This window comes from Gorilla gorilla, chromosome 4 (assembly GCF_029281585.2).
Source record: "Gorilla gorilla gorilla isolate KB3781 chromosome 4, NHGRI_mGorGor1-v2.1_pri, whole genome shotgun sequence".
Lineage (NCBI taxonomy): Eukaryota > Metazoa > Chordata > Mammalia > Primates > Hominidae > Gorilla > Gorilla gorilla.
Window position 1 is genome coordinate 181631823 of NC_073228.2, and position 27410 is coordinate 181659232.

General features: G+C 43.5%; 1 protein-coding gene across 5 annotated transcripts in view; it reads left to right on the plus strand.

Annotated features, from left to right (window-relative positions):
* Positions 1–534: 534 nt before the first annotated feature.
* Positions 535–27410, plus strand: part of LOC101138086 (protein FAM153C) — a 44126-nt gene continuing 17250 nt past the window's right edge. For 3 of the 5 annotated variants that reach the window (XR_010134015.1, XM_063707064.1, XM_063707063.1), the window contains exons 1-5: positions 822–1208; positions 3631–3686; positions 10926–10956; positions 24739–24873; positions 27084–27141. Coding sequence is in view for 4 of the 5 variants with exons in the window: in XM_063707064.1 (XP_063563134.1) it covers positions 887–1208; positions 3631–3686; positions 10926–10956; positions 24739–24873; positions 27084–27141 (602 nt within the window). In the remaining variant the exon portion in view is untranslated. Of the gene's footprint in view, positions 639–821; positions 1209–1722; positions 3687–10925; positions 10957–24738; positions 24874–27083; positions 27142–27410 lie in introns of those variants that run through there. The other 2 variants (XM_063707065.1, XM_063707066.1) reach the window with 2 other exon arrangements.

Below are 27410 nucleotides of genomic sequence, written 5' to 3' on the forward strand. Positions count from 1 at the left end.
AAATTATGAAATAATTGGGTATTAAATAATTCAAAATCCAAGAGCTGTGATTGAACAAATCTGTAGGCATAGGTAAGTGCTGAGGTGAAAGTGCCAACCAAAGCCGTTAGATTGAACATTTATGCCTGGAGGGAATCAGTAGAGGAACAACTGGCTGTGGACCTTCACCTCTGCATCCCCTTTGCTTTCTGCTGTAGCTGGGTATCACAAAAACAACAAAAACAAAAGCCGCTTATTTCTTAAAGACAGAGAAAGGACAGTTCCTTCCATTTAGGCATTCCTAAATTGCCTCCCCGGTGGCCCCTGCGCTCTTGGAGGAGGTCAAGGCAGAGCAGACCCTCAGGTGGGTGAGCGATGCACTTGACCCTGAGGACATCAGGTACCAGGCCCGCTAGCCCCCGCAGGCGCGGAGCTGCGGCTGCAGCCACCAGCCTAGACGTGGCGCGCCCGCAGCAAGTGGCTGGACACCGCAGACCAGGCCCGCGTCCCCAGCAGCGCGGATCCCGGGGCCAGCCGCCCAGGCAGCAAAGTCAGGCGGTCGGCTTCGCCAGCAGCCGATGAGTCTCATCCTGTGGATTGCCCAGCGCCAGGGATCAGGATCCGGAGAGGTGTCCAGGAGGAGCAGACCCTCAGACCAGGTAGGCTGTGCACTCGGTGACCCTGACGCCATCCAAGGGAAGCTCCGCCATCCCGCGCCAGTGCCAGAGCTGCAACTGCAAACTGCGCGTCCTGGCACGAGCAGCGGTGGGGGCGGGTGGGGGAAGGAGCGAGTGACTCTCCAGGCGTCTTCCGCTACGTGACACCAGCCAGGCAGCCCCCAGGGCCAGAGCGTCAGCGCTGAAGCCAGGCTCATCCGGGAAGCCACTCCGGTGGCCGCGGGGTGCCCATGCCAGCACCAGATCTCTCTTCGGAAGGAGGAGCGGGGCGGGCTACACGGCCAGACGGGCCCTCCCCTTCAGGCGGGGTGGGCCGCGCGCCTGCGATTTTCCGTCCGTGGTCCTGGGGCAGCCCGGGCCAGCCCAGGAGAACCCGCGAGCCCAGCGGCGCCTGCACCTGCGGCTTCCGGGAGCCGGGCGGCCCCCGCGGTGCAGGCGCGCGCCTAACGGCTTTGCGAGGCTCACTAGGTCTGAGAGGTCGGAGGCCGCCAGTGTCGCTGCTGAAGGGTGGACCAGGCGGGATCGCGGATTCTGGGCTAGATCGCAGACGTGGTATCGCGGATTGGGATTTGGATCGGGGATTTTGAGTTGGATCACGGATTGGGGGTTGGATCGCGGATTGGGGGTTGGATCGCGGATTGGGGGTTGGATCGCGGGTTGGGGGTTGGATCGCGGATTGGGATTTGGATCGCGGATTGGGGGTTGGATCGCGGATTGGGGGTTGGATCGCGGGTTGGGGGTTGGATCGCGGATTGGGGGTTGGATCGCGGATTGGGGTTTGGATCGCGGGTTGGGGGTTGGATCGCGGATTGGGGGTTGGATCGCGGATTGGGGGTTGGATAGGGGATTTGGAGTTGGATTGGGGATTTGGGGCTGGGTGTGGGGCGAGGGGGAGTGAAAAGGTGACACGGAGCTGCCGCGGCTCAGGAGCCAGTGGTTGGGGGTCTGAGAAGAACTCACCACCTTGAAGAAGTTCTTCGGCTTTGGGAGCCGCAGGGGCCGGCGGTCCGGGGCTCCCTAGGCCACGTCTACAGGGGTTCGGGGTACCGAATCGGAAGATCCACAGGGCGCTGTCAAGGGCGAAGCCGCGGAGGTGGAGCGCTGCCTGGCGTGCAGGAGCAGAGACCTGGAAGCTGGGGACAGGCAGCACAGGCAGTGGGGTGGGGGCTCAGCCCAGGGTGGGAGGGGGTCCCCAGGCCCGGCTTCCCCGCAGCCCCTGGGATGGGGCCTCGGAGGGCACCCTCAGAGGGGTGGTGCCAAACGGAGCCTCAGCCGCTCTTCATCCCTCATAATTCCCCAGCTGGAGCGCTTGGTGGAGAATGTGAGTGATTTAACTCACAAAGCTAAGCATACACAGTGTTATTTTTAACCTACACGTTTAAAACATGATGTTATATACATTATAGGAGGTGCCTAATGAGAGAACTCATTCCTCTATCAAAAAATACCGTGAGTCGGCCGGGCGCGGTGGCTCAGGCCTGTAATCCCAGCACTTTGGGAGGCCGAGGCGGGCGGATCACGAGGTCAAGAGATCGAGACCATCCTGGCTAACACGGTGAAACCCCGTCTCTACTAAAAATAAAAAAAAATAAAAATAAAAATAAAAAAATTAGCCGAGCGTGGTGGTGGGCTCCTGTAGTCCCAGCTACTCGGGAGGCTGAGGCAGGAGCATGGCGTGAACCCGGGAGGCGCAGTTTGCAGTGAGCCAAGATCGCGCCATTGCACTCCAGCCTTGGCGACAGAGTGAGACTCCGTCTCCAAAAAAAGAAAAGAAAAAAAAAGAAACCGTGAGTCATTTTCAGTAGCGAAAAGCTCTCACCTAAAACTGTCCGTTTTACATCCGTATCCGCCTGTGTAGATCGGTTCTTTACTGAAGGTTCTTAGAAGGAAACTTTGGAAGCGGGAGGTGGGTTCTGTGTTCCTGAATGGGAAGACACATTTTTCTCAAAATGTGAGCTCTTTCTGTGATTATCAATTTTACATAAGCCGAATGAAAAAATCAAGGTTTTAACATTTTTGCGTGACACCTACTGTCTTTTACTATTGTAATGACATTTGTAAAAATTTTAGGGCTGGGCGCGGTGGCTCAGGCCTGTAATCCCAGCATTTTGGGAGGCCGAGGTGGGCGGATCACGAGGTCAGGAGATTGAGACCATCCTGGCAAACACGGTGAAACCCTGTCTGTACTAAAAATACAAAAAAAAAAAAAAAAAATAGCCGGGCGTGGTGGTGGGCGCCTATAGTCCCAGCTACTCCGGAGGCTGAGGCAGGAGAATGCTGTGAACCCGGGAGGGGCAGCTTGCAGTGAGCCGCGATCCAAAGGTGCTGGGATTACAGGTGTGAGCCACCGCACCCGGCCTGAAAAGTGCATCTTCATTTTACAGGGAATTCTTTCAAATCAAATAATCAAAAACTCTAAAAGGGGGCAAAGTACTTCTTTGCAGATCTACAAGTTTCTTATGTACATAGGAAAACAAGCCTTTGCGTTTCTGGTATAAGAATTTAAATTAAAAGAGGAATGAAACTGTTTTCTATCCACAATGTGTGAGGATGTTTTTTATACTGCTACCTGAAGTTTAAGTTGCTGATTACTTTTTAAATAGATAATTTGGTGGTAAGTCCTATATTTTAAAAATGCGTATGCCCATTACCCTTCAATTCCATTATACTAAAATACCCTTGGGAAATAGAGATACATGCACTTTGTTTTTCACAGCACTTATTTTAAAAAGAACCCATAGAATGGATCTTATAAGTAAATTTCAGTTGCATCCATAGGACGGAATAATATGTGACCATCGAAGGTGACAATAGATATAGAAGTACGTTGATGTGCAAAGATGTATTTTGTTTTAGCCAGCGAGGAAAGAAGAATCAGTTTGATTATACATTTACCAAACATTAAGAATTTAATATGGTAGCTTTTATTTCAGTATTAAAATAGCAATTTTATTTATTACTTTTTTATATACAGAATTCGACACCAAATTTTGGAACTTAAAAAGAAGATTCTTAAAACTTACAATCCAGGTAAGACTTCTGATGGTGAATTTCTGATTTCTCATGGTGGTCCTACTCTTGGTTTAAAAAAATTAAGATGTAAGATTAAGGTAGTTTTGAAGGAAAAGAAAAGTTTAAAAAGATGTGTAAATTGCATGTATACATACATGTAAATTAGTTTCTTATATTTAACTTCTTTCGTTTGGAATTAAGAGTTATTTAAGAAGGTAGTTATAGCTAATTTATAATCTCAGACAGTATTATCTGAAAAAAAATCATTTACTTAATTATGATCCTGAAAATCCTATATAATATTTATGTTTTCTCTATAGTCACATTGTAACAAATTGGACTTGTTATACATATGGCTCTTCTAGTTCATTTTTGTAATAAGTTGTTTATTTTTATAATAAATTGTTTATATTTAGTAAATACATAATTACAGTTGACCCATGAATAATGTGGGGGTTAGGGGCTCTGATTCCAGTGCAGCTGAAAATCTAAGTATAACTTTTGATTTTCCCAATTTAGCTACTAATAGCCCACTATTGACTGGAAGCCTTCCTGATAACATAAACGGTCGATTAACACCTATTTTATTTGTGCTGCATTATTATATACTGTGTTCTTACAATAAAGTAAGCTAGACAAGTGAAGCTGTTAGAAAGAAAATCTGCAGGAAAAATATATTGACTTTTCATAAAGCGTAAATGGATCCTCACAAAGGTCTTCATCTTTATCATCTTCAGGTTGATTAGGCTGAGAAGGAACAGAGATTGGTCTTGCTGTCTCTGGGTTGCAGAGGCAGAAGAAAATCTGCATATAAATGAACTCCTGCAGTTCAAACCCTTGCTGTTCAAGGGTGAACTGTATTACCTGTTAATTTGTGTCACTAAGAAAGTATCTTTAGAACCGGGAACTCAACAATCCCTTTCTCACAGAATAAATAAATGGCAGTAAGAACTGTAAAAGTGAACCAGTGTGCACCCGTACGAATAGATTATTTTTTGAAGATACCTACTGAGTGCAGAAGACAGAAAAGCAATTCCTTTGTGAGAAGCACAAGTTATGTTACATATTCTTACATAAGCAAAATGGTTTTATCTGTCATAGTTTACACACACACGTGCACATACACACATGTGCGTTTGGGTGCGCACACACACACACGCACACAAAGTTAAAAGTCCCGCTGATTCTTAATGACCAAATCCACTGTTTGCAGGGAGTAGTGGATAACACAGCCTACAGTTTGGATGCAATTCTTTTGGCTTTTTGACTTGTTCTGTGATGAACTGCCTTGAATGGGTCAACCATGTTTTAGTTTTATGAGAAATGAAAAGATCAGGAGCAAGTAAAAGGAACTCTATGATCAGTAGTTATACTGTTATACTATTATACTATATTCAATGGTTATGCTTTTTTCCAGTTATACAAGTTACTTGAATGATGCACAATTAATTTATTATCATTATTATAAGAGATGGGCTCTCTCTATGTTGCCCAGGCTAGAATATGGTGTCTATTCAGTGGTACAGTCATAGCTCACTGTAGCCTGGAACTTCTGGGCTCAAGCAGTCATCCTACCTCATCCTCCTGAGTAGCTGGGATTGTAGCCATGTGTAGTTACATCTAGCTGGATACACAATCATTTATTTATTTATTTATTCATTCATTTTTATTATTATTATTTTTTGAGACAGGTCTCCCTCTGTTGCCAGTACTGGAGTGCAGTGGTGGGATCTATCTTGGCTCCCTGCAACTTCTGCATTCTGGCCTTAAATGATTCTTTCACCTCAGCCTCCCAAGTAGCTTGGACTACAGGCATGCACCACCATGCTTGGCTAATTTTCCTTTTAAGGTTTTTTTTTTCCTCACTATATTGCCCAGGCTGGTCTGGGAGTCTGGAACTTCTGGGCTCAAGTGATCCTCCTGCTTCGGCCTCCCAAAATGCTAGGATTTTACGGATGTGAGCCACCACACCTGGCCTGCACAATTATTATAAAAAGGAATTAAGCCCAGTTGAGTTGCAGAAAATTGACCACCTTTTCATTTTTTTTTCTAGAAACATTCATATTGTAGAACATATTGTCAATCATCAAGATTCCCTATATTTTATTCTGGTAAAATCAGGATTGCTGCTTATTTCCCATTATTTTCTAACAATTGCTTCACTTATTTCTTTTATGGCTTTAATCAGTTGAATACAGAAATACAAGAACCTCCAAGTCAGATATCAAGGAAAGAAAAGAAAAACAGATTAGGGAAAGCTATTCTGTGAAATAACCATCTGATTACAGTCACGTATATCATGTCAACTTAATAAAAACCTTATATAATGCATTTGTGACAAGGGTTCCCAAGACCACCCCCAGGTTTGGTGATTCACTAGAAGGACTCACAGGATTCAGCAAATAATCATATTCAGATCTTTAATTGATTACAATGAATCATATTCAGATCTTTAATTGATTACAATGAAAGGGTACAAGCAAAATGAGAGGGAAAAGGTGCATGTGGTGGTCAAGTCTGGAGGAAACCAGGCACAAGCTTCCAGAAGTTCTCTCCTGTGGAGTTCCCAGGATCTGCTTAATTCTCCCAGCCTCACATTTTGACAACCCATGTGCAGTGATGTCTACCAGTCCCAGAATCTCATTAGAGACTCAGTACCCAAGTGTTTTTCATGGAGGTTACTCTCCCTCACATGTACCCACATTCCGACTCTCAGAAGGAAAGCAGGTGCTCAGAAGTAACCACATTGTTTCTATAAACACTTTAGACACAGTGACCAGTCTTAGGGCATGGTGGGAACCCTCCCAATTCCAATTTCCTAAACAACAGCCAAGGGCCAGGCTTGCATGCGGGTCTTTCTAAGGACGGCAGTCTCTCGCCTGCTATATGAAATCTTTCCTGCACAACAGTTTTAGCCACAACTTAACTTTTGGTGCTGTTTTAAAATTTCATTTTAACAGCAAATAATATTATAAGATAAGGTAACCTGGTACTAGTTTCTGTTGCATGATCCATCCTGTGTTGCAATGCTGGCTACTTTTTTGACTTCTGGTGACTCACAGGTATTTGAATGGAAGTTACCATAGCAATATTAAGCAATTATAATCTGTCCTTCTTATCTCTTTAACCTTTCAGTGAAAGTGTTAAATTGAATAAGCATAATAATTTCTGAGTTAAAATTAGAATAAAAATGGTCTTTTATTTTGATTATGTGAATCTAGTTTTCATGTCGTGCTAAATCCCTGTTTAGAGTTATGAAATAAGATATTCAATCATTTTATCAATATTTTCTTGCCTAAGCTTGCAATTGAATTTATTTGTTTTATGTATTTTCTATACTGCGATTTGAGAAATCATGCCCACATGCTGTTACTTTGGTCTTTAATGATCTCCAATTTTTAGGGTTACCACTGTGTCCTGCTTAAATATATCATCATAACAGATTCAGTGAATATCTTTTATTTTTTATTTTTGTTCTGGAAATCCTGGGATGCATAGACAGTGAATATGTTTTTTAAATCAATAACTCTATTTCTTATAGCAGTTTTAGGTTCACAGCAAAATCGGAGGAAGGTACAGAGATTTCTCCTCTGTTCCATGCCTCCCACACATGCATGGCCTCCCCCATGATTAGTATTTTCCACCAGAGTGGTACATTTGTTACAACTGATGATCCTACATTGACACATTATAATCACTCAAAGTTCATAGTTGACATCAGGCTCCATTCTTAATACTGTACATTCTGTGAATTTGGACAAATGTATAATGACATATATCTATTTATTATAGATAGAACAGTTTCACTGCCCTAAAAATGCTCTATTCTATGCCTGTTCATCTCTCCCTTTCTCCCTAGCAGCTGCTGGAAACCACTGATCTTTTATCTGTCTTCATAGTTTTACTTTTTTCAGGAGAGTCATATAGTTGAAATAATACAGTGGATATCTTTTTGAATAGTTAAAAAAGTAAAGTTCCATGGTAATTGAATGTAGTCATTTAAGATGTTCTTTGTCCTTTTGTTTTTCTTTAGCTTCTTTGTCATTGTAAGGTCTGATGACATATGCTTTACATACTTAGGAAACATGATTTGTATAGGCCTTTGCCACATAATGGAAAGGGTTGAGGAAAATGACACCATGCAATACCACACAGCACAAACTGGAGCATCTTGCTCTGTGAGGTGGGTCCAGATAGACTCCCTAGCAATGGAAGGGGAGAAGCTCAAGAGGTTGTACTTTAAAAAACTGGAATCACAAAGTCTTTCATACTTACCTTGGGTTGGAAATAAGACCAGGCAGTGAATGTTATAGGTAAATACATATGTTCCTCACTGATCCTCTTCCTTTGAGGGATGACTTTGAAAACAGTCTGTGTTATGATGACATGACTCACCTGCAACTAGATTCTGTGTCATGAGGGACGGCAGTTTTGCTTTGTGTGAGGTGAAAAAGAATTTTTTTCTCCTACTAGGGAAAGGGGCAAGCATTGGAACATTCTGGCAGCAAGAGGGCATTGATAGTTTTCTTTCTGTATATTTTTCACATCATATAGTACTGCCTGGCAGCCTGGCACACCTCGCCAGTGTTTCTTAAGCTTCTCTCTGAATGTGAGGTGTGGTTCCGAGTGGATAAGCTCTTAAAGGAGTGATCTTTCCAGTGGTTCTTTCTGTGGGAGGTAAAATGGCAGGTGAATTTGGGCCTTGTTATACGTAGGGCAGAGTATATAGCTACAACTAAGGAAACCACCCAGCACCTTCCCCAGAAGAGTAGTATCCAGAGTAACACATTGAGCTCTCTTGAGCTCTTCTCCACTGGCAGCTGGAAAGTTTTTGCAAGGATCCCTGTTGCTGGTCTGATTCCTATGTTCTGCTGGCTTCTGGTGATAGGGTGTTTTATTCTAAACTGGAAAGTTTTAACTGAAGAGCTAGAGAGGCTGTGTTGTGTTACAACAAAATAAGTGCAGTAGCTCACCGTTAACTATGGGAGATAACATTCTAAGACACCCCCAGTGAATGCCTGAGACCACAAATAGTACTGAATCACCCACTGGTTTTTCCGACACATACATAACCATGATAATATTTAATGTATAAATTAGGCACAGTAAGAAACGAACAATAAAATAAAAAATTATACTGTAATAAAAGTTACTTGAATGTGGTCTCTTGAAATATATTGCACGGTTCTCACCCTTTTTTTTGGGGTAGGGGGGACGGAGTCTCGCTCTGTCGCCCAGGCTGGAGTGCAATGCTGTGATCTCGGCTCGCTGCAAGCTCTGCCTCCTGGGTTCACACCATTCTGCTGCCTCAGCCTCCGGAGTAGCTGGGACTACAGGCGCCCGCCACAAAGCCCGGCTAATTTTTTTTTTTTTTTTATTTCTTTAGTAGAGATGGGGTTTCACCGTGTTAGCCAGGATGGTCTTGATCTCCTGACCTCGTGATCTGCCCGCCTCGGCCTCCCAAAGTGCTGGGATGACAGGTGTGAGCCACTGCACCCGGCTGGTTCTCACCCTTTTTCTTGTGATGATGTGAAGTGATACAATGCCCGTGTAATGAGATGAACTGAGGTGAATGACGTGATCCTAGATCGTCAGGCTTTGATGTTGGCGGCGGGGTACAGGAGGAGACCGTGTTGATGACTAACGGGTGGACAGCATGTGCAGTGTGGGTGCGCTGCAGGACGATTCACATCCTGGGCTGGATAGAGGGTGCTGACGGTTTCACTGTGCTTCTCGAATGGCACACTAAAACTTATGACCTCTTTATTTCTGGAGTTTTCCGTGTATATTTTTGGAATACAGTTGACTATTAGTAACTGTAACCACAGAAATCAAAACTGCAGATGTAAAATCTCTGAATCTTAACTCATTTCTTGGGTACAATTCTTAAAATCCTTAGGATTTCCAAAGTGATTTTTTTTGTATGCTAATGATCCATGGCTGGAAGCCCCTAGGTAGCTTCAGGATGGGAACTGGTCACCATCCTGAAGACATGATTGATTAGAGTGTTGAGATCTTCTGTCTCATTCAGGAGACTCTGGAGAGGAGAGAAGAGCTGAAGGTTGTCAGTCACCAAAGGCCAGTGATTAATCAGTGATGCCAATATAATGAAGCTTTCATCAAGACCCAAAGTGACTGGGCTTGGAGAGCTTCCAGATGGCTGAATGCATGGAGGCTCCTACAGGGTGGTGTGTCCTGGGAGGGCATGGAATCTCCGTGCCACCTCCCCCATACTTTGCACTATGCATCTCTTCATCTGTATCTTTTGTAATGTCATTCATAGAAAACTGGTAAATGTGTTTCCCTGAGTACTTTGAGCCACTCTAGCAATTCAATGTAACCCAAAGAGGGAGTCCTGGGAACCCCAATTTGAAGACAGTTGGCCAGAAGTTCTGGAGTTTCAGACCTACGACTGATGTAGGGAGGCAGTTTCATGGGACTGAGCCCTTTACCTGTGCAATCTGATGCTATCTGCAGACAGAGTGTGAGAATTGACTTAGAGGATGCCCAGTTTGTGTCATCTGCAGAAATGATTGCTTACTTGTTGGTGGAGAAAAACCCTCCACACGTTTTGTCACAGGAGACTTCTTTGTTGATGATTGTTGCTGTGATGTGACAGCAGAGAAAAACAGGTCAAATGTGTCTTTTCCACACATACAGTGGACAAGGGGTACTACTGTATACTCTGTTTGAACTGCCCGTCATGTTTTGGTCCTGAAATCATGCTCTTTGACACTGTTCATTCATCACACCTGTTCTGCTAACAATACCATTTTTAGTCCATCTCATAGGGTTTGGCTAGGATAACTTGTATACTGCGGTTCACTTGTAGATATCAAATTTTATAAATTTATTCTTCTTTGCATTTAATAAATACAAAGTAAGGGAAGTAAGAGTTCTTACTGCATTACTTATCTACTAATAGGTATAATTAATATTAATTCTAATAAGGTCCCGGTTATGCTCCCAAAGGAATGCTTTATAACAAAGCATCAGTCCTATGCTTTAAAAAAAAAAAAAAGAAAAGAAAAAAACATGGTCTGAAGTCTGCACACAAGTGTGCATAATTTTTTACGAAGGTAGAGTCTTGCTGTTTCCCAAGCTGGCCTCAAACTTCTGGGTTCCTCAAGTGATCCTCCTGCCTCAGCCTCCCAAGTAGTTGGGAATACAGGCATGTATCACTGTGCCTTCTTATGCTTTTAATATTCTATACAATTATTATTGATTTATAATACAGTATACCTTTTTCTTTAATAGATTCTGGGAGTTCTGATGAATATGCAGTCAGGTAGGATTTTACAGATTTAAAAAATTATGTTCACTAAGGAAATATAGATGGAAGAGATTTATGTCTGTTGAGTGTTATATTCTGGGCTAAACCCCTATTGTGTGCTATGCATTTATCACCCCATAAAGCCATCGCAACATCTGTGTTCTTATAACCTACTGTTTATTACATAGGCAACTGTGGTTTAGAGGTTGATTAATTGGCTCATGATCCCGTAGTTAACAAAGTAGCTGACCCACAGTTAAACCATCAGCCTGTCTGGCTTCCAGATCCCTTATCTTGCTCCTCAGCATAGATTGATAGAAATCTGTGCAGCACTTGGATCAAGGTATACGTCTGAATCAGATTAATTTAGACAGTCAAATCTAGTTATATGTTAACTCTCATTTAAGGTTATTGTTAGAAATGTTGTTAGTCCAAGAGTTTCTCCTCATAAATTTGACAGTTTCAGTGGTAGCCAATATCTTATTTTACCATCAAAGGCTTTAGGGCAAAGTAAAGGTTTGGCCATAGGATTATAATTTTACAAAAGCAAAATTAGACAAGTCTCAGAAATTATTTGACTTCCCAGTTTGGTTTTCCCTTTAGGATAGTATTTCTGCTTACTTCCATAATACTTTTTTTTAGACTTTTTCCTTTTTCCATGACATTTCTATAATCCTGTCTTGATGTTGTAAAACTTTCTTCTCTGCTTTTCTTGGTCTTTCTTTTGTTATATTATTTTTTCAAAATCTGCTGACTATGTATTCCCGGTTTTCTTATAGACAGAATCAAAAGCACATAGAATTACAGAATTTTAAGGAATCATAGGACCAATTAAAATAACCTCTAGTACTTTAACCTGTGTTAAACATTCGGTCAAGTGTTTCTCTAGATAGAGAATGTGAGACTCAAAGAGATCAGGATAGTTTTTTTATATATAGGAAGTGGCAGAAAGGAGATTTCAACTCATTTTAAAGCTCAGTACTTGTCTTTTTTTTTTTTTTATCCTATTGGCATGTTTTTCTGTTTGTTTTTTGTTTTATTTTGTTTTTTTGAGACAGTCTCTCTGCTGCCCAGGCTGGAGTGCAGTGGCACAGTCTTGGCTCAATGCAACCTCTGCCGCCCGAGTTCAAGCGATTCTCCTGCCTCAGCCTCCTGAGTAGCTGGGATTACATGCGCTTGCCACTACACCCGGGTAGTATTTGTATTTGAAGTAGAGGTGGGGTTTCAGCATCTTGGCCACGCTGGCCTTGAACTTCAGACCTCAATCCACTCGTCTCCACCACCCAAAGTGCTGAGATCACAGGCAAGAGCCACGACGCCCGGTTTGGCATGTGTTTTAATAATACAAAGTAGGGCGGGGCACAGTGGCTCACAACTGTAGGTCCTCATTTGCATGAGCTAAGTTTTTCATAGCAATCAAAAGCAAAGCAAGCCCAGGTGTTCGCCATTCTCCTTAATGGCATCAAGCCCAGGGTTTGAGAGCCATTTTCATTGGCCCCAGACGACCTGTTCATACCTGTCTTCATTGTGCCCGGCTCGGGGCTTCAAAGCTGGCTTCATCCAGGCCTGCAAAGGTGTTCACAGTGGTCCTCATCAAAGCAGCCAAGGTGTTCTCTTACCATCCACACGATAGCCATCCCAGATGTCCATAGCCGTCCTCATCGAGGCCAGCCAGTTTGTTCACACTCGTGCTTATTGGGGCCAGCCACCTTCATAGAGGTCATCTCAGGTATTTACAGGCATCCTCACTGGGGCCAGCCCATGTGTCCACAGCTGTCCTCAGTGGGCATAGCCCGGGTGTTCATAGTTTTCCTCACTGGACTTAATCCAGGTGTTCCCAGCAATTCACATGGTCCCAGGCCAGGTGTTGACAGGTGTCCTCAATGGGGATGGCCCAGATGTTCACCGTTGTCTTAATTAGGCCAAGTGCAGATGCCCATAGCTGCCTCACAGGGCTCAGCCAAAAGGAACAAGGCTGTTCTCCTGAGCCCACATCAGGTATTTATAGCTTTCCACATTGGGGCCAGCCCAGGTGTTCGTAGCCCTATGTTCTGGGCCCATCCCAGCTATTCCAAGCTGTCCTCTTGGGCCTAGCCCAGGTGTCCACAGCCATCCGCCTTGGTCCCGGCACAGGTGTTCACAGCTATCCTCCTTGGCCCCAGGCCACATGTTCACATGCCATCTCACTGGGCCCAGAGCAGCTATGGAAATTTTTGCTCTTGAAGTTGAGGTCTGTTTTAACTGAGGTTTCTGAGGTTGTATAGCAGTGTGCAGATGCAGGTGACTTGTGCCCCAGCACTGGGCTGCCTGGCTGTGCCCTGGGCTTGTGTGGCCTTCAGTCTGTGCTGGGCTGGAATCTGCTCTAGAGGTTTCCAGATTTCTTTTTACCCTCCACCCCAACAGACCCTCAGGCCTTTCTGTGCTCACTTCCCAAGCTCCCCTTGGACTCTGCTCCGGAGTCCATGTCAGCCCCGCCTGGGACCTTGACTGCCACTTCCCCCACATTGCTCCTCTCAGCCTGTGATGACGATATATCCAGACCCCTTTCTGCCCCAGAGCTGCAGTGGGTCTCAGAGGAGCCCAGCTTTACCCCACAGTCTACCCTGGGAAGGTGGAGACACATCTGATACTGTCACTGCAGGGGGTGCCCCATATGGCAGCTGCTCTGCCGGGGCTGCCCTGACCCATCCCCAGCTGTAAGTCCCATGTCACTGGTGTGCACAGGCACTCACCTCTTTAACTTTGTCACGTCCACATTCTTAAGTGTTTGGTGGCACGAGGACCCGGCAGGGCTGAGGGAAGGACCCCTCGAAGCTCAGTTAGTTCTCTATGTCCAGCAAGGATGAGTGTGAGGCCCCGAGCATCGAGCATCGAGCATCGGGAAAGCCACGTCAGGTGTTCCTCCCAAGCAGGTGCCCATTGCAGTGCCTGCCCCTGCCGGAGGGCACTGCCTGAGCTAAATCCCCCGTCTCACCTTCCCAGACCTTCACCTGGTTTCAGGGCTCCTCAGCCACCCGCATATCGCTGAAATGTCAAAGAGCTTGTGAGGAAGCTTCTGGGGCACCTGCCTTCTAGAGGAGGCTGAGGGCAGCTGTGGATGGTTATTTATGGGGATGTTTTTGGCCTGGGCCACAAGCAGGTGGGTAAGTGGCAAAGGGATGGCAGCTTAAGGTGTCCCGGCTTCTCTGCGTGGCTGTCACTGAGCAGAGGAGTCCGGGCCTGCCAGCAGGTTCCATCCTAGCTTATTCTCTGTGTGTCCTCAGTTGGGGTACCTACCCGGTCTCTGCCTCAGTTTCCTCCTCTGTGAGACAGTGATCCTAACAGGCCCTACCTCTGACAGTGGTTTTGATGAAGTACGCGACGTGGGTGAAGCACCTGGAGCTGGCCCACTCACAAAGAACGCACCACGGACTCTCAAGGTTAATGTTGAAAAGGGGCTGGGGTGGGGCAAAAGCGGGCAGGCCATTTCAGCTCCAGGTGCCTGGGCTGACAGATTGGATTAAATTAGCATGTGCGTTGCTGAGTGCACAGGGGACAGTTGCCCAGGCCAGAGGCACCAGGGTCAAAGCTGGTGATGCCTTGGCCTCATCACCCCAGGCTAGGGCCAGTGCATGATGTAGTCGGCCAGGGGAGGGCTCTGGAGCCCTGCAGCCGAGGGGGCCTGGTGACCCTCACAAGGTCATTCACAGGCCACTAGGATGGCCTGCCCTTTTCCGGCCAGGCCTCACTCTAGGAAAAAAAAATTGGTTGGAACCTCGTTGGCAGTTTCCTTTGCATAGAAGTGGGAATTCGCTGCTAGCGAGGCTGGTGATGAACTCCGCCAAAGCTGGGAAATCTCGTTTGAGCAGGAGCGCCCATTATCTTGGCCAAGCTGCTGCAGCTGGGCTGAGCGGGTGTGGAAGTGTGGGTGGTAGTCGTGTAAGTTCTCCAGCCAAGCCCAAGTTCCTCTGCAGACCTGTGCATGACGGCATATCCAGATGATTCCAACCTCCTGCTGTGGATTCAGTCCCGCTCCATAAGACTTCTCTGCAGTCCCCAGACAGCAACAAGGACCAATAAGCTATCTTTTCTGTGTCTTACCTGAATTCTTGTCCCTGTGAAGCATTAGCAAATTGAAATGTTTGTTTTCTACCAGCATTTGGGGGTATTAGTTTTTTTTATTTAAAAATAATCACAGTAAAGACATCAGGAATAACACACTTGTAGGACATTCACGAGGTACAGAAGAATGCACACCGAAATCTGGACTTGTCTTTTCCTCTTCTGTAGCCTGCCAGCTTCTGCCTCTGGAAGTAACAACCGTTAAGTTTCTGCACATCTTTCCAGATTTATTAATTGAACAATCATATAGCACTGACACCGTGACAAAGCTTTGTCAAAGGACTTTGGCTACCAGTGTAAAAGACTCATTTATTTTCATTTACTGTGAACACTTAGGTGGCACCAGGAAGGAAAGCCTTATGCTCATTCCTTTTTATTCTTCCTAACATATTCTGTTTTTAAAAATGTCTTTTCCAGGGGCCGGGCACAGTGGCTCACGCCTGTAATACCAACACTTTGGGAGGCCGAGGCGGGTGGATCACTTGGTCAGGAGATCGACACCATCCTGGATAACACTGTGAAACCCTGTCTCTACTAAAAATACAAAAAACTAGCTGGGCACGGTGGTGGGCGCCTGTAGTCCCAGCTACTCGGGAGGCTGAGGCAGGAGAATGGCGTGAACCTGGGAGGCAGAGGTTGCAGTGAGCCGAGATCGTGCCACTGCACTCCAGCCTGGGCGACAAAGCGAGACTCCGTCTCAACAACAACAACAAAAAAAAGTATTTCCCAATTTGGCATTAAGAGATATAAATCTGTGGTCTAGTATTTTTTAATTGAGTTTTCTCACTCTCTCTCATATATGTGTATATATAATGTGCACACCTGCCCAATTTTCTATTCAGTTGTTGACAATTAAAATTCTCCATTTACACAGGTAATATGTGTTCCTTCCCAAATTCTGTTAACCACCCCTTCAATTAGATAATTCCTGAAAAAAATTGCAACATCTATATTAATGCAGTATTTTTGTTTTTTTATTTTTTATTTTTTGTTTATTATACTTTAAGTTCTAGGGTACATGTGCACAACGTGCAGGTTTGTTACATATGTATACATGTGCCATGTTGGTGTGCTGCACCCATTAACTTGTCATTTAACATTAGGTATATCTCCTAATGCTATCCCTCCCCCCACCCCACCCCCACAACAGGCCCCAGTGTGTGATGCTCCCCTTCCTGTGTGCATGTGTTCTCATTGTTCAGTTATCACCTATGAGTGAGAACATGTGGTGTTTGGTTTTTTGTCCTTGCTATAGTTTGCTGAGAATGATGGTTTCCAGCTTCATCCATGTCCCTACAAAGGACATGAACTCATCATTTTTTATGGCTGCACAGTATTCCATGGTATATATGTGCCACATTTTCTTAATCCAGCCTATCATTGTTGGACATTTGGGTTGGTTCCAAGTCTTTGCTATTGTGAATAGTGCCACAATAAACATACGTGTGCATGTCTTTATAGCAGCATGATTTATAATCCTCTGGGTATATACCCAGTAATGGGATGGCTGGGTCAAATGGTATTTCTAGTTCTAGATCCCTGAGGAATTGCCACTCTCTCTTCCACAATGGTTGAACTAGTTTACAGTCCCACCAACAGTGTAAAAGTGTTCCTATTTCTCCACATCCTCTCCAGCACCTGTCGTTTCCCGACTTTTTAAAGATCACCATTCTAACTGGTGTGAGATGGTATGTCATTGAGGTTTTGATTTGCATTTCTCTGATGGCCAGTGATGATGAGCATTTTTTCATGTCTGTTGGCTGCATAAATGTCTTCTTTTGAGAAGTGTCTCTTTTGGTGTTTTAGACATGAAGTCCTTGCCCATGCCTATGTTCTGAATGGTATTGCCTAGGTTTTCTTCTAGGGTTTTTATGGTTTAAGTCTAACATTTAAGTCTTTAATCCATCTTGAATTAATTTTTGTATAAGGTGTAAGGAAGGGATCTAGTTTCAGCTTTCTACATATGGCTAGCCAGTTTTCCCAGCACCATTTATTAAATAGGGAATCCTTTCCCCATTGCTTGTTTTTGTCAGGTTTGTCAAAGATCAGATAGTTGTAGATATGTGGCATTATTTCTGAGGGCTCTGTTCTGTTCCATTGGTCTGTATCTCTGTTTTGGTACCAGTACCATGCTGTTTTGGTTACTGTAGCCTTGCAGTATAGTTTGAAGTCAGGTAGCGTGATGCCTCCAGCTTTGTTCTTTTGGCTTAGGATTGACTTGGCAATGCAGGCTCTTTTTTAGTTCCATATGAACTTTTAAGTAGTTTTTTCCAATTCCATGAAGAAAGTCATTGGTAGCTTGATGGGGATGGCATTGAATCTATAAATTACCTTGGGCAGTATGGCCATTTTCACAATATTGGTTCTTTCTACCCATGAGCATGGAATGTTCTTCCATTTGTTTGTATCCTCTTTTATTTCATTGAACAGTGGCTTGTAGTTCTCCTTGAAGAGACCCTTCACATCCCTTAGAAGTTGGATTCCTAGGTATTTTATTCCCTTTGAAGCAATTGTGAATGGGAGTTCACTCATGATTTGGCTCTGTTTGTCTGTTATTGGTGTATAAGAATGCTTGTGATTTTTGCACATTGATTTCGTATCCTGAGACTTTGCTGAAGTTGCTTATCAGCTTAAGGAGATTTTGGGCTGAGACGATGGGGTTTTCTAGATATACAATCATGTCATTTGCAAACAGGGACAATTTGACTTCCTCTTTTCCTAATTGAATACCCTTTATTTCCTTCTCCTGCCTGATTGCCCTGGCCAGAACTTCCAACACTATGTTGAAGAGGAGTGGTGAGAGAGGGCATCCCTGTCTTGTGCCAGTTTTCAAAGGGAATGCTTCCAGTTTTTGCCCATTCAGTATGATATTGGCTGTGGGTTTGTCATAAATAGCTCTTATTATTTTGAGATACGTCCCATCAATAACTAATTTATTGAGAGTTTTTAGCATGAAGGGCTGTTGAATTTTGTCAAAGGCCTTTTCTGCATCTATTGAGATAATCATGTGGTTTTTGTCTTTGGTTCTGTTTATATGCTGGATTACATTTATTGATTTGTGTATGTTGAACCGGCCTTGCATCCCAGGGATGAAGCCCACTTGATCGTGTTGGATAAGCTTTTTGATGTGCTGCTGGATTCAGTTTGCCAGTATTTTATTGAGGATTTTTGCATCGATGTTCATCAGGGATATGGGTCTAAAATTCTCTTTTTTTGTTGTGTCTCTGCCAGGCTTTGGTATCAGGATGATGCTGGCCTCATAAAATGAGTTAGGGAGGATTCTCTCTTTTTCTATTGATTGGAATAGTTTCAGAAGGAATGGTACCAGCTCCTCCTTGTACCTCTGGTAGAATTCGGCTGTGAATCCGTCTGGTCCTGGACTTTTTTTGGTTGGTAAGCTATTAATTATTGCCTCAATTTCAGAGCCTGTTATTGGTCTATTTAGAGATTCAACTTCCTCCTGGTTTAGTCTTGGGAGGGTGTATGTGTCGAGGAATTTATCCATTTCTTCTAGTTTTTCTAGTTTATTTGTGTAGAGGTGTTTATAGTATTCTGACGGTCATTTGTATTTCTGTGGGGTCGGTGGTGATCTCCCCTTTATCATTTTTTATTGCCTCTATTTGATTCTTCTCTCTTTTCTTCTTTATTAGTCTTGCTAGCAGTCTATCAATTTTGTTGATCTTTTCAAAAAACCAGCTCCTGGCTTCATTGATTTTTTGAAGGGTTTTTTTGTATCTCTATTTCCTTCAGTTCTGCTCTGATCTTAGTTATTTCTTGCCTTCTGCTAGCTAGTTTTTGAATGTGTTTGCTCTTGCTTCTCTAGTTCTTTTAACTGCGATGTTAGGGTGTCAATTTTAGATCTTTCCTCCTTCCTCTTGTGGGCACTTAGTGCTATAAATTTCCTTCTACACACTGCTTCAAATGTGTCCCAGAGATTCTGGTATGTTGTGTCTTTGTTCTCGTTGGTTTCAAAGAACATCTTTATTTCTGCCTTCATTTTGTTATGTAGCCAGTAGCCATTCAGGAGCAGGTTGTTCAGTTTCCATGTAGTTGAGTGGTTTTGAGTGAGTTTCTTAATCCTGAGTTCTAGTTTGATTGCACTGTGGTCTGAGAGACAGTTTGTTATAATTTCTGTTCTTTTACATTTGCTGAGGAGTGCTTTACTTCCAACTATGTGGTCAATTTTGCAATAGGTGTGGTGTGGTGCTGAGAAGAATGTATATTCTGTTGATTTGGGGTGGAGAGTTCTGTAGATGTCTATTAGGTCTGCTTGGTGCAGAGCTGAGTTCAATTCCTGGATATCCTCGTTAACTTTCTGTCTCATTGATCTGTCTAATGTTGACACTGGGGTGTTAAAGTCTCCCATTATTATTGTGTGGGAGTCTAAGTCTCTTTGTAGGTCTCTAAGGACTTGCTTTATGAATCTGGGGGCTTCTGCATTGGGTGCATATATATTTAGGATAGTTAGCTGTTCTTGTTGAATTGATCCCTTTACCATTATGTAATGGCCTTCTTTGTCTATTTTGATCTTTGTTGGTTTAAAGTCTGTTTTATCAGAGACTAGGACTGCAACCCCTGCCTTTTTTTGTTTTCCATTTGCTTGGTAGATCTTCCTCCATCCCTTTATTCTGAGCCTATGTGTGTCTCTGCACGTGAGATGGGTTTCCTGAATATAGCACACTGGTGGGTCTTGAGTCTTTATCCAATTTGCCAGTCTGTGCCTTTTAATTGGAGCATTTAGCATATCTACATTTAATGTTAATATTGTTATGTGTGAATTTGATCCTGTCATTATGATGTTAGCTGGTTATTTTGCTCGTTAGTTGATGCGGTTTCTTCCTAGCCTTGATGGTCTTTACAGTTTGGCATGGTTTTGCAGTGGCTGGTACCGGTTGTTCCTTTCCATGTTTAGTGCTTCCTTCAGGAACTCTTGTAGGGCAGGCCTGGTGGTGACAAAATCTCTCAGCATTTGCTTGTCTGTAAAGGATTTTATTTCTCCTTCACTTATGAAGCTTAGTTTGGCTGGATATGAAATTCTGGGTTGAAAATTCTTTTCTTTAAGAATGTTGAATATTGGCCCCCACTCTCTTCTGGCTTGTAGAGTTTATGCCAAGAGATCAGCTGTTAGTCTGATGGGCTTCCCTTTGTGGGTAACCCGACCTTTCTCTCTGGCTGCCCTTAACATTTTTTCCTTCATTTCAGCTTTGGTGAATCTGACAATTATGTGTCTTGGAGTTGCTCTTCTCGAGAAGTATCTTTGTGGCATTCTCTGTATTTCCTGAATTTGAATGTTGGCCTGCCTTGCTAGATTGGGGAAGTTCTCCTGGACAATATCCTGCAGAGTGTTTTCCAACTTGGTTCCATTCTCCCCGTCACTTTCAGGTACACCAATGAGACGCAGATTTGGTCTTTTCACATAGTCCCATATTTCTTGGAGGCTTTGTTTGTTTCTTTTTATTCTTTTTTCTCTAAACTTCTCTTCTCGCTTCATTTCATTCATTTGATCTTCCATCAGTGATACCCTTTCTTCCAGTTGATCGAATCGGCTACTGAGGCTTGTGCACTTTCACATAGTTCTCATGCCATGGTTTTCAGCTCCATCAGGTCATTTAAGGACTTCTCTGCATTGGTTATTCTAGTTAGCCATTCATTTAATCTTTTTTCAAGGTTTTTAACTTCTTTGCCATTGGTTTGAACTTCCTTCTTTAGCTCGGAGAAGTTTGATCATCTGAAGCCTTCTTCTCTACTCGTCAAAGTCATCCTCCATCCAGCTTTGTCCCGTTGCTGGTGAGGAGCTGCGTTCCTTTGGAGGAGGAGAGGCACTCCAATTTTTAGAATTTTGAGTTTTTCTGCTCTGTTTTTTCCCCATCTTTGTGGTTTTATCTACCTTTGGTCTTTGATGATGGTGACGTACAGATGGGGTTTTGGTGTGGATGTCCTTTCTCTGTTTGTTAGTTATCCTTCTAACAGTCAGGACCCTCAGCTACAGGTCTGTTGGAGTTTGCTGGAGGTCCACTCCGAACTTGTTTGCCTGGGTGTCAGCAGTGGAGGCTGCAGAACAGCGAATATTGAGGAACAGCAAATGATGCTGCCTGATTGTTCCTCTGGAAGTTTTGTCTCAGAGGAGTAGCCGGCCATGTGAGGTGTCAGTCTTCCCCTACTGGGGGTGCCTCCCAGTTAGGCTACTCAGGGGTCAGGGACCCACTTGAGGAGGCAGTCTGTCCATTCTCAGATCTCAAACTGTGTGCTGGGAGAACCACTACTCTCTTCAAAGCTGTCAGACAGGGACATTTAAGTCTGCAGAGGTTTCTGCTGCCTTTTGTTTGGCTATGCCCTGCCCCCAGAGGTGGAGTCTACAGAGGCAGGCAGGCCTCCTTGAGCTGCGGTGAGCTCCACCCAGTTAGAGCTTCCCAGCCACTTTGTTTATCTACTCAAGCCTGGGCAATGGCAGGCGCCCCTCCCCCAGCCTCGCTGCAGCCTTGCAGTTTGATCTCAGACTGCTGTGCTAGCAACGAGTGAGGCTCCATGGGTGGAGGACCCTCTGAGCCATGTGCAGGATATAATCTCCTGGTGTGCCATTTGCTAAGACCATTGGAAAAGCACAGTATTAGGGTGGGAGTGACCTGATTTTCCAGGTGCCGTCTGTCATCCCTTTCCTTGGCTAGGGGAGGGAATTCCCTGACCCTTTGCACTTCCCGGGTGAGGTGATGCCTTGCCCTGCTTCGGCTCACGCTCGGTGTGCTGCACCCACTGTCCTGCACCCACTGTCCGACAATGCCCAATGAGATGAACCTGGTACCTCAGTTGGAAATGCAGAAATCATTCGTATTCTGCATTGCTCACACTGGGAGCTGCAGACTGGAGCTGTTCCTATTCAGCCATCTTCGCTCCACCCCCTATTAATGCAGTTTTTATGCCTCATTAATGACCCATTTGATTTAATAGTTCTTAAAACTTGTGATGAATCAACAGTGATGGAAAGTTGTACTGAATCATATCTTTTTTTTATTACTATGAATTATATTGTTAGAGATTGGCTTTAAAATTGAAGTTACACTAATGCATTTTAAATGTAATTTGGAACTAGTTTAGAATTGTTGAAGCTAGGACTCTCTGGTGGCTCAGGAATAGTAGAAATTGGTGGGGAAGGCATTTCACATCAAGCCTGGAATCTCCCTTTATTCTCAGTGTATTAGCTTTTCTTATCTTTACCCTGAAATTTTCACTATCAAATATATTTGAGGCAAATCTTTTTCCTCCTTTAATGTTTGTTTCATACACACAGAATAATACTGTGTGTCTGAGATTCAGTTTTTGAAATGAAACATGGAGTCTAAGTGACCCCTTGTCGATGTGACAATGGACTGGTCTAGATCACAGCAGTTGGGTCCCATATTGTGACATGGATGCTTGCAAAAATTCTACTGTGACCTGTTGCTGAGGTGATCTGATGATGTAGGTCTTGCCTTTCATTTTAACTGCCATTCTGGCAACTGAACGTTGGCAGTAAATGCAGCTTAGTTGTCTCAGAGGACTCACAATGGGAAGTGTTTATAGTTGTTGCCTTGGAGGTATATATGTTCATTTCCATCTTCTGACTGCAATTTCTTCAGATGAGCCAGTTTTCCTGTACGTTAAATGTCATTCTGATTTTTTTATTTCCCCAGCTCCTATTTGTCTACAGATTTATAAATATGTTTTAGACTTTTATTACTCAATTTGTTTTTTTTATTCTTCTATCAAGATTTTTGCCTCAAATAATTTTCTCTAGAAAATACACTGTTTCCAATGCCAATTTTTTTTTTTTTTTTTTTTTGGAAGAGCCTTGCTCTGTTGCCTAGGCTAGAATGCAGTGGTGTGATAATAGCTCACAGCAACCTCCACCTCCCAGGTTTAAGCAATTCTCCTGCCTCAGCCTCCTGAGTAGCTGGGATTATAGGCATCCGCCACCACGCCTGGCTAATTTTCGTATGTTTAGTAGAGACAGGGTTTTACCATGTTGGCAAGGGAGGTCTTGAACTCCTGACCTCCTGATCCACCTTCCTTGGCCTCCCAAAGTGATGGGATTACAGGCATGAGCCACAGTGCCTGGACTTTTCTTTTTTTTTCTTTTTCTTTTTTTTTTTTTTGGCAGAGTCTCATTCTGTCACCCAGGCTGGAGTGCAGTGGCACAATCTCAGCTCTCTGCAACCTCTGCATCCCAGGTTCAAGCGATTCTCCTGCCTCAGTCTCCCAAGTAGCTGGGACTACGGGTGCCTGCCACCATGCCTGGCTAATTTTTGTATTTTTAGTAGAGACAGGGTTTCACCATATTGACCAGGCTGGTCTTGAACTCCTGACCTTGTGATCTGCCCACCTTGGCCTCCCAAAGTGCTGGGATACAGGTGGGAGCCACCACACCCGGCCTCCCCCACCACACACACTCTTTCATAGACTAGATACAGAATAAACTGCTGAAAAATCCACTGGGGGGCCACATTTTCAGTTAATTCCCATTAATTGCTTCTTCAGAATGGTTCAGTTGAAGGGAAGTTTATTCTTGGCACAGCCATCAAGTGGTAGTTAGTTTGGAGTGTCCTAAGTTCCGAACTACCTTGGGGGCCAAGCAGAACTTGGTCCCTTGCTGTGGTCAGTTGGTCATGGAGGGGTGCTCACTGCCAGATAGCTGACAACACAGGGCAATGGGTAGGATGACCAGACATTTGAATTTGTTCCTCAGAGAGGCTTCGTTTGCAGGAAAGTGCCATATTTTAGCCCAGGAGTTAAAACCTAGAGACAGGAGTTTTGTTTCGTTAAATGATTTGGCTTTTTTTCTGGACTCACCACCTCTTCCAAATACATCAACCTTCCTGAAGAGCCCTTGGTGCAGGAGGATTGAGAAAGGGAGTGGAAAGAGCTCCAGGTTCAGGGTCCAGGCCATGATTTAGAGGCCTCAGGTATTCAGGGATCTCTGTCCCCAGAAAACCAACCAAATTCTCGTCCCAGATCTATCATTCGTCAGTGTTGTGACCCTAGGCAGGTCGCTTCAAATCTCTTCATTTCACTTCCCTGAACCGTCAACTCTGAGTGGCAGCCCCTGCCCTGCCCATCTCTCTGGGCCAATGTGGGCATCACAGGAAATTCAAACAAAAACTTTTCATGAGTTCTAAAGCATGAGACCCATGTCAAGAATGAAAAGAACTTTAGCCTCCACTGCCCTGGAGTCCCCCAAGTGGCTTCTCTATTAACCACTACCAAGGGCCTGGCTTATTCTTCCAGACATGAAATAATTGAACACTTTATGGCACTTAGGAAGCACCCATTTTAAGGCTTTAGGTCCATTTAACTATTCTTACCCTTTTAACATAACGTAGGCCATTAGGAGGCACAGAGGGATCTATAGAACTTCCTCAGGTTCTAGCAGCTTCTCAGAAGTCCCTGAGCTCAGATCCTATGCTCCGGACCCTATGCTCTTGGTCACTCCAATCTACTACCTTTCTGTAATGTCTCATCTCAATACAGGCATTTGCCTGCACACTTATACGTGCAACCCACAGTGCAAGTCTTTCTGAAGCCCAGCTCAGATTCAGGGGGCTTTGCTCTGCAGATGATGAACAATGGAATCAAACATTTAAGCTGTGAATAAATAATTACTCATTTCTCTGATCTTTTGCGGCAAGACACCAACACCTGTCTTTATTTTAATTCATTTCCCAGTGTGTTCTGTCGAGGATGAAATAGTGTATCCTAGGATGCCAGGGGAATCCACCGTCTGCTACCGCGAGCATAAGGAGCGAATCCTCCATCACTGGCATCACGGCCGTGTATACCCTAGAGTTGCATCAATGGAAGGTGTTGTGGAAATTCAGTCATTCAGTTCATTCATGATATGATTTCTAGATTCTTCAGTGTCTCATATTTCAGACAATTATAAAATTGCGATGCTATATTCTTTATTTCATGTGTGCATATTTAAATGTGTTAAGTCAATCACTAGTGCTACAACCAGAGGAGTAAAGGTGTATTTCCATTCCAGGTTTGGGTTTACTTTTAATAGTAAATAACATCTCAGTGCAAATTGTAGACATTTTGCTGATTGTTAAAACATTAATTAAAAAGGATCTTTTTCTGAGACAGTGTTGCCAGGTTTGTAAAGTAATGGACATCACTTCAAACTGTTTGGAAGTAACCGAAAAATGGAGGAAGTGGCAACAAAAATTTCCATATACCCACCTTCCTCCGTGTTTTTTGGTGATCCCATCTTTGTGAGTGTGATAACGCTCGTAACAATGACTGAGCCAATAGTGATACATTCTTATGAACAGAAGTCCAAGGTTAGCATCAGTGACTGAGCCAATAGTGATACATTCTTATGAACAGAAATCTAGGGTTAGCATCAAGGTTCACTCTGTGTTGTCCAGCCTATGGGTTTTGACAAACTGACAATGTCTTTTGTCACCCTGACGGAATAATTTCACATCCTAAACATGACCTGAGCTGCATCTACTAATTCCTCTCCTTTTCTGAGGATTCCTGACAACTATGGATGATTTTACTGCCTCTATAGGTTTCCTTTTCCAGAATTTTACAGAGTTGGAATCATAGAGTATGTAGCTACGTATAACTAACTTATTTTACTTAGCAATATACATGTAAGATCTTTTGTATCATTTTGAAGCTTAACAGCTTAATAATTCTTATCAGTGAACAATAGTCCATTGGTTTCATCGAACAGGGTTAGTTGGTTCACTCACCGCCTGAAGACCATCTCAGCTGCTTGCAATTTGGGTAATTATGAATAAAGCTGCCCACATTCTTGTGCAGATTTTAAGATGAACGTAATTTTCTAATTTAGCTGGGTAAATATGTAGAATTTTGATCACTTGCTGATAAGACTATGTTTTCCGTTGTGTTAGGCAGAATTCACCAGTACAATTATGTGGGCATTTTTTTAAAGTTATTACTTCCTGATTAAATTCTATAATGATAGAGGCCTACTCAGATTATCTATCTCTCCTTTGGGTGGTTATGGTAGTTTCTCCCTTTGAAGGCATTTGTCCATTTCATCTAAGCTAGGAAATTTGTGGGTGTAGACACTTGAATCTGACAAGTTGCCTGCTTGGTTCTCACCAAAGGCTACTGTGCTTCCTGTCATTCCTACTCTCAAACTTTTCAACAGACTTTCACTCCCGCACTTAAAAAATTGCAGGCATAGATTTGTTGAAAGTATTCTGTTATATTTTCTTAATGATCATGGGATCAGCAAGGATAATTCCTCTTCTATTCATATTGTTTGTACGTCGTGTCTTCTGTATTTTCTTTGTGATTAGCCTGGCTGGAGGTTTACCAATTCTATTGATCTTTTCTAAGAAGCAGCTTTTGGTTTTGTTGAGTTTCTTTGCTTATTTTATTATTTCTATTACATTGATTTCTGCAAATATTGTTATATTTTGGGGGAGGAGGGTTGCCTGGTTGACATTACACTATACTTTTTTCTCTAGTTTCCTAAGGCGGAAAGAAAGACATCTGGATTTGAATTACATTTAGTTTACTGCACAGAATTGTGAATGGCACTGATGCCCCTGAAGTGTGCACTTGATTATTAAAATAATAAATACGATGTATTTTGACCACAATACTGATTTTAAAGCCAATTAAATGGATGATAAGTACAGGAGGAGCATATGTAGATCAAGGAAAGATAAATGACATTATAACATTTCAACAACAAAGGAAATTTACCAGGCCTCAAAATGCACAAGGGGGTGATGGGACACTGTCACGAAATCAGCAGTGCATTTGTGTGCCACCCTGTGTGAACTCTGCCTTTTTCGCAGTGGTGTGGGGGCTTAGCCAGAGAACCAGATCCTGACTTCTGTGGCTTTCCTGATGGTCTCATTTGCCTTCCCTCATCACCCAGGAGTGTGTCCCAGTGGCAGCCAAGTTTCTACCCTTAACCCATCTCCTTTACACATGCCAGCCCCCTGTCCTTAGCATCCAAGGTTGCCTAAGGGATTCCTTCAGTGGAACCAACATGATGACAGTTACTCTGTGTTTCCTAGATTACGATGAGGACCTGGTGCAGGAAGCTTCATCTGAAGATGTCCTGGGCGTTCATATGGTAAGTTCTTCTTTATGTTTCTGAGATGGAAATTTTGTTGCTCTTGGTTCTTTTTTATTTTATTTGAATTGAGATATGAAAATCTTACCATGTACATTATAGATGACTTACAGAATGTTTTGGTGGGAAAATGTGAGGGTTCATTACCAGGTAAGAAATGATCTCAGATGGCATTCTTAGATGACACCTTCAGTTATGAACTGTATGTATGGCAGAAAGAATTTTTTTAGGGGAAAAGCTTTCTTCTTACAACATTGTGACTATACAA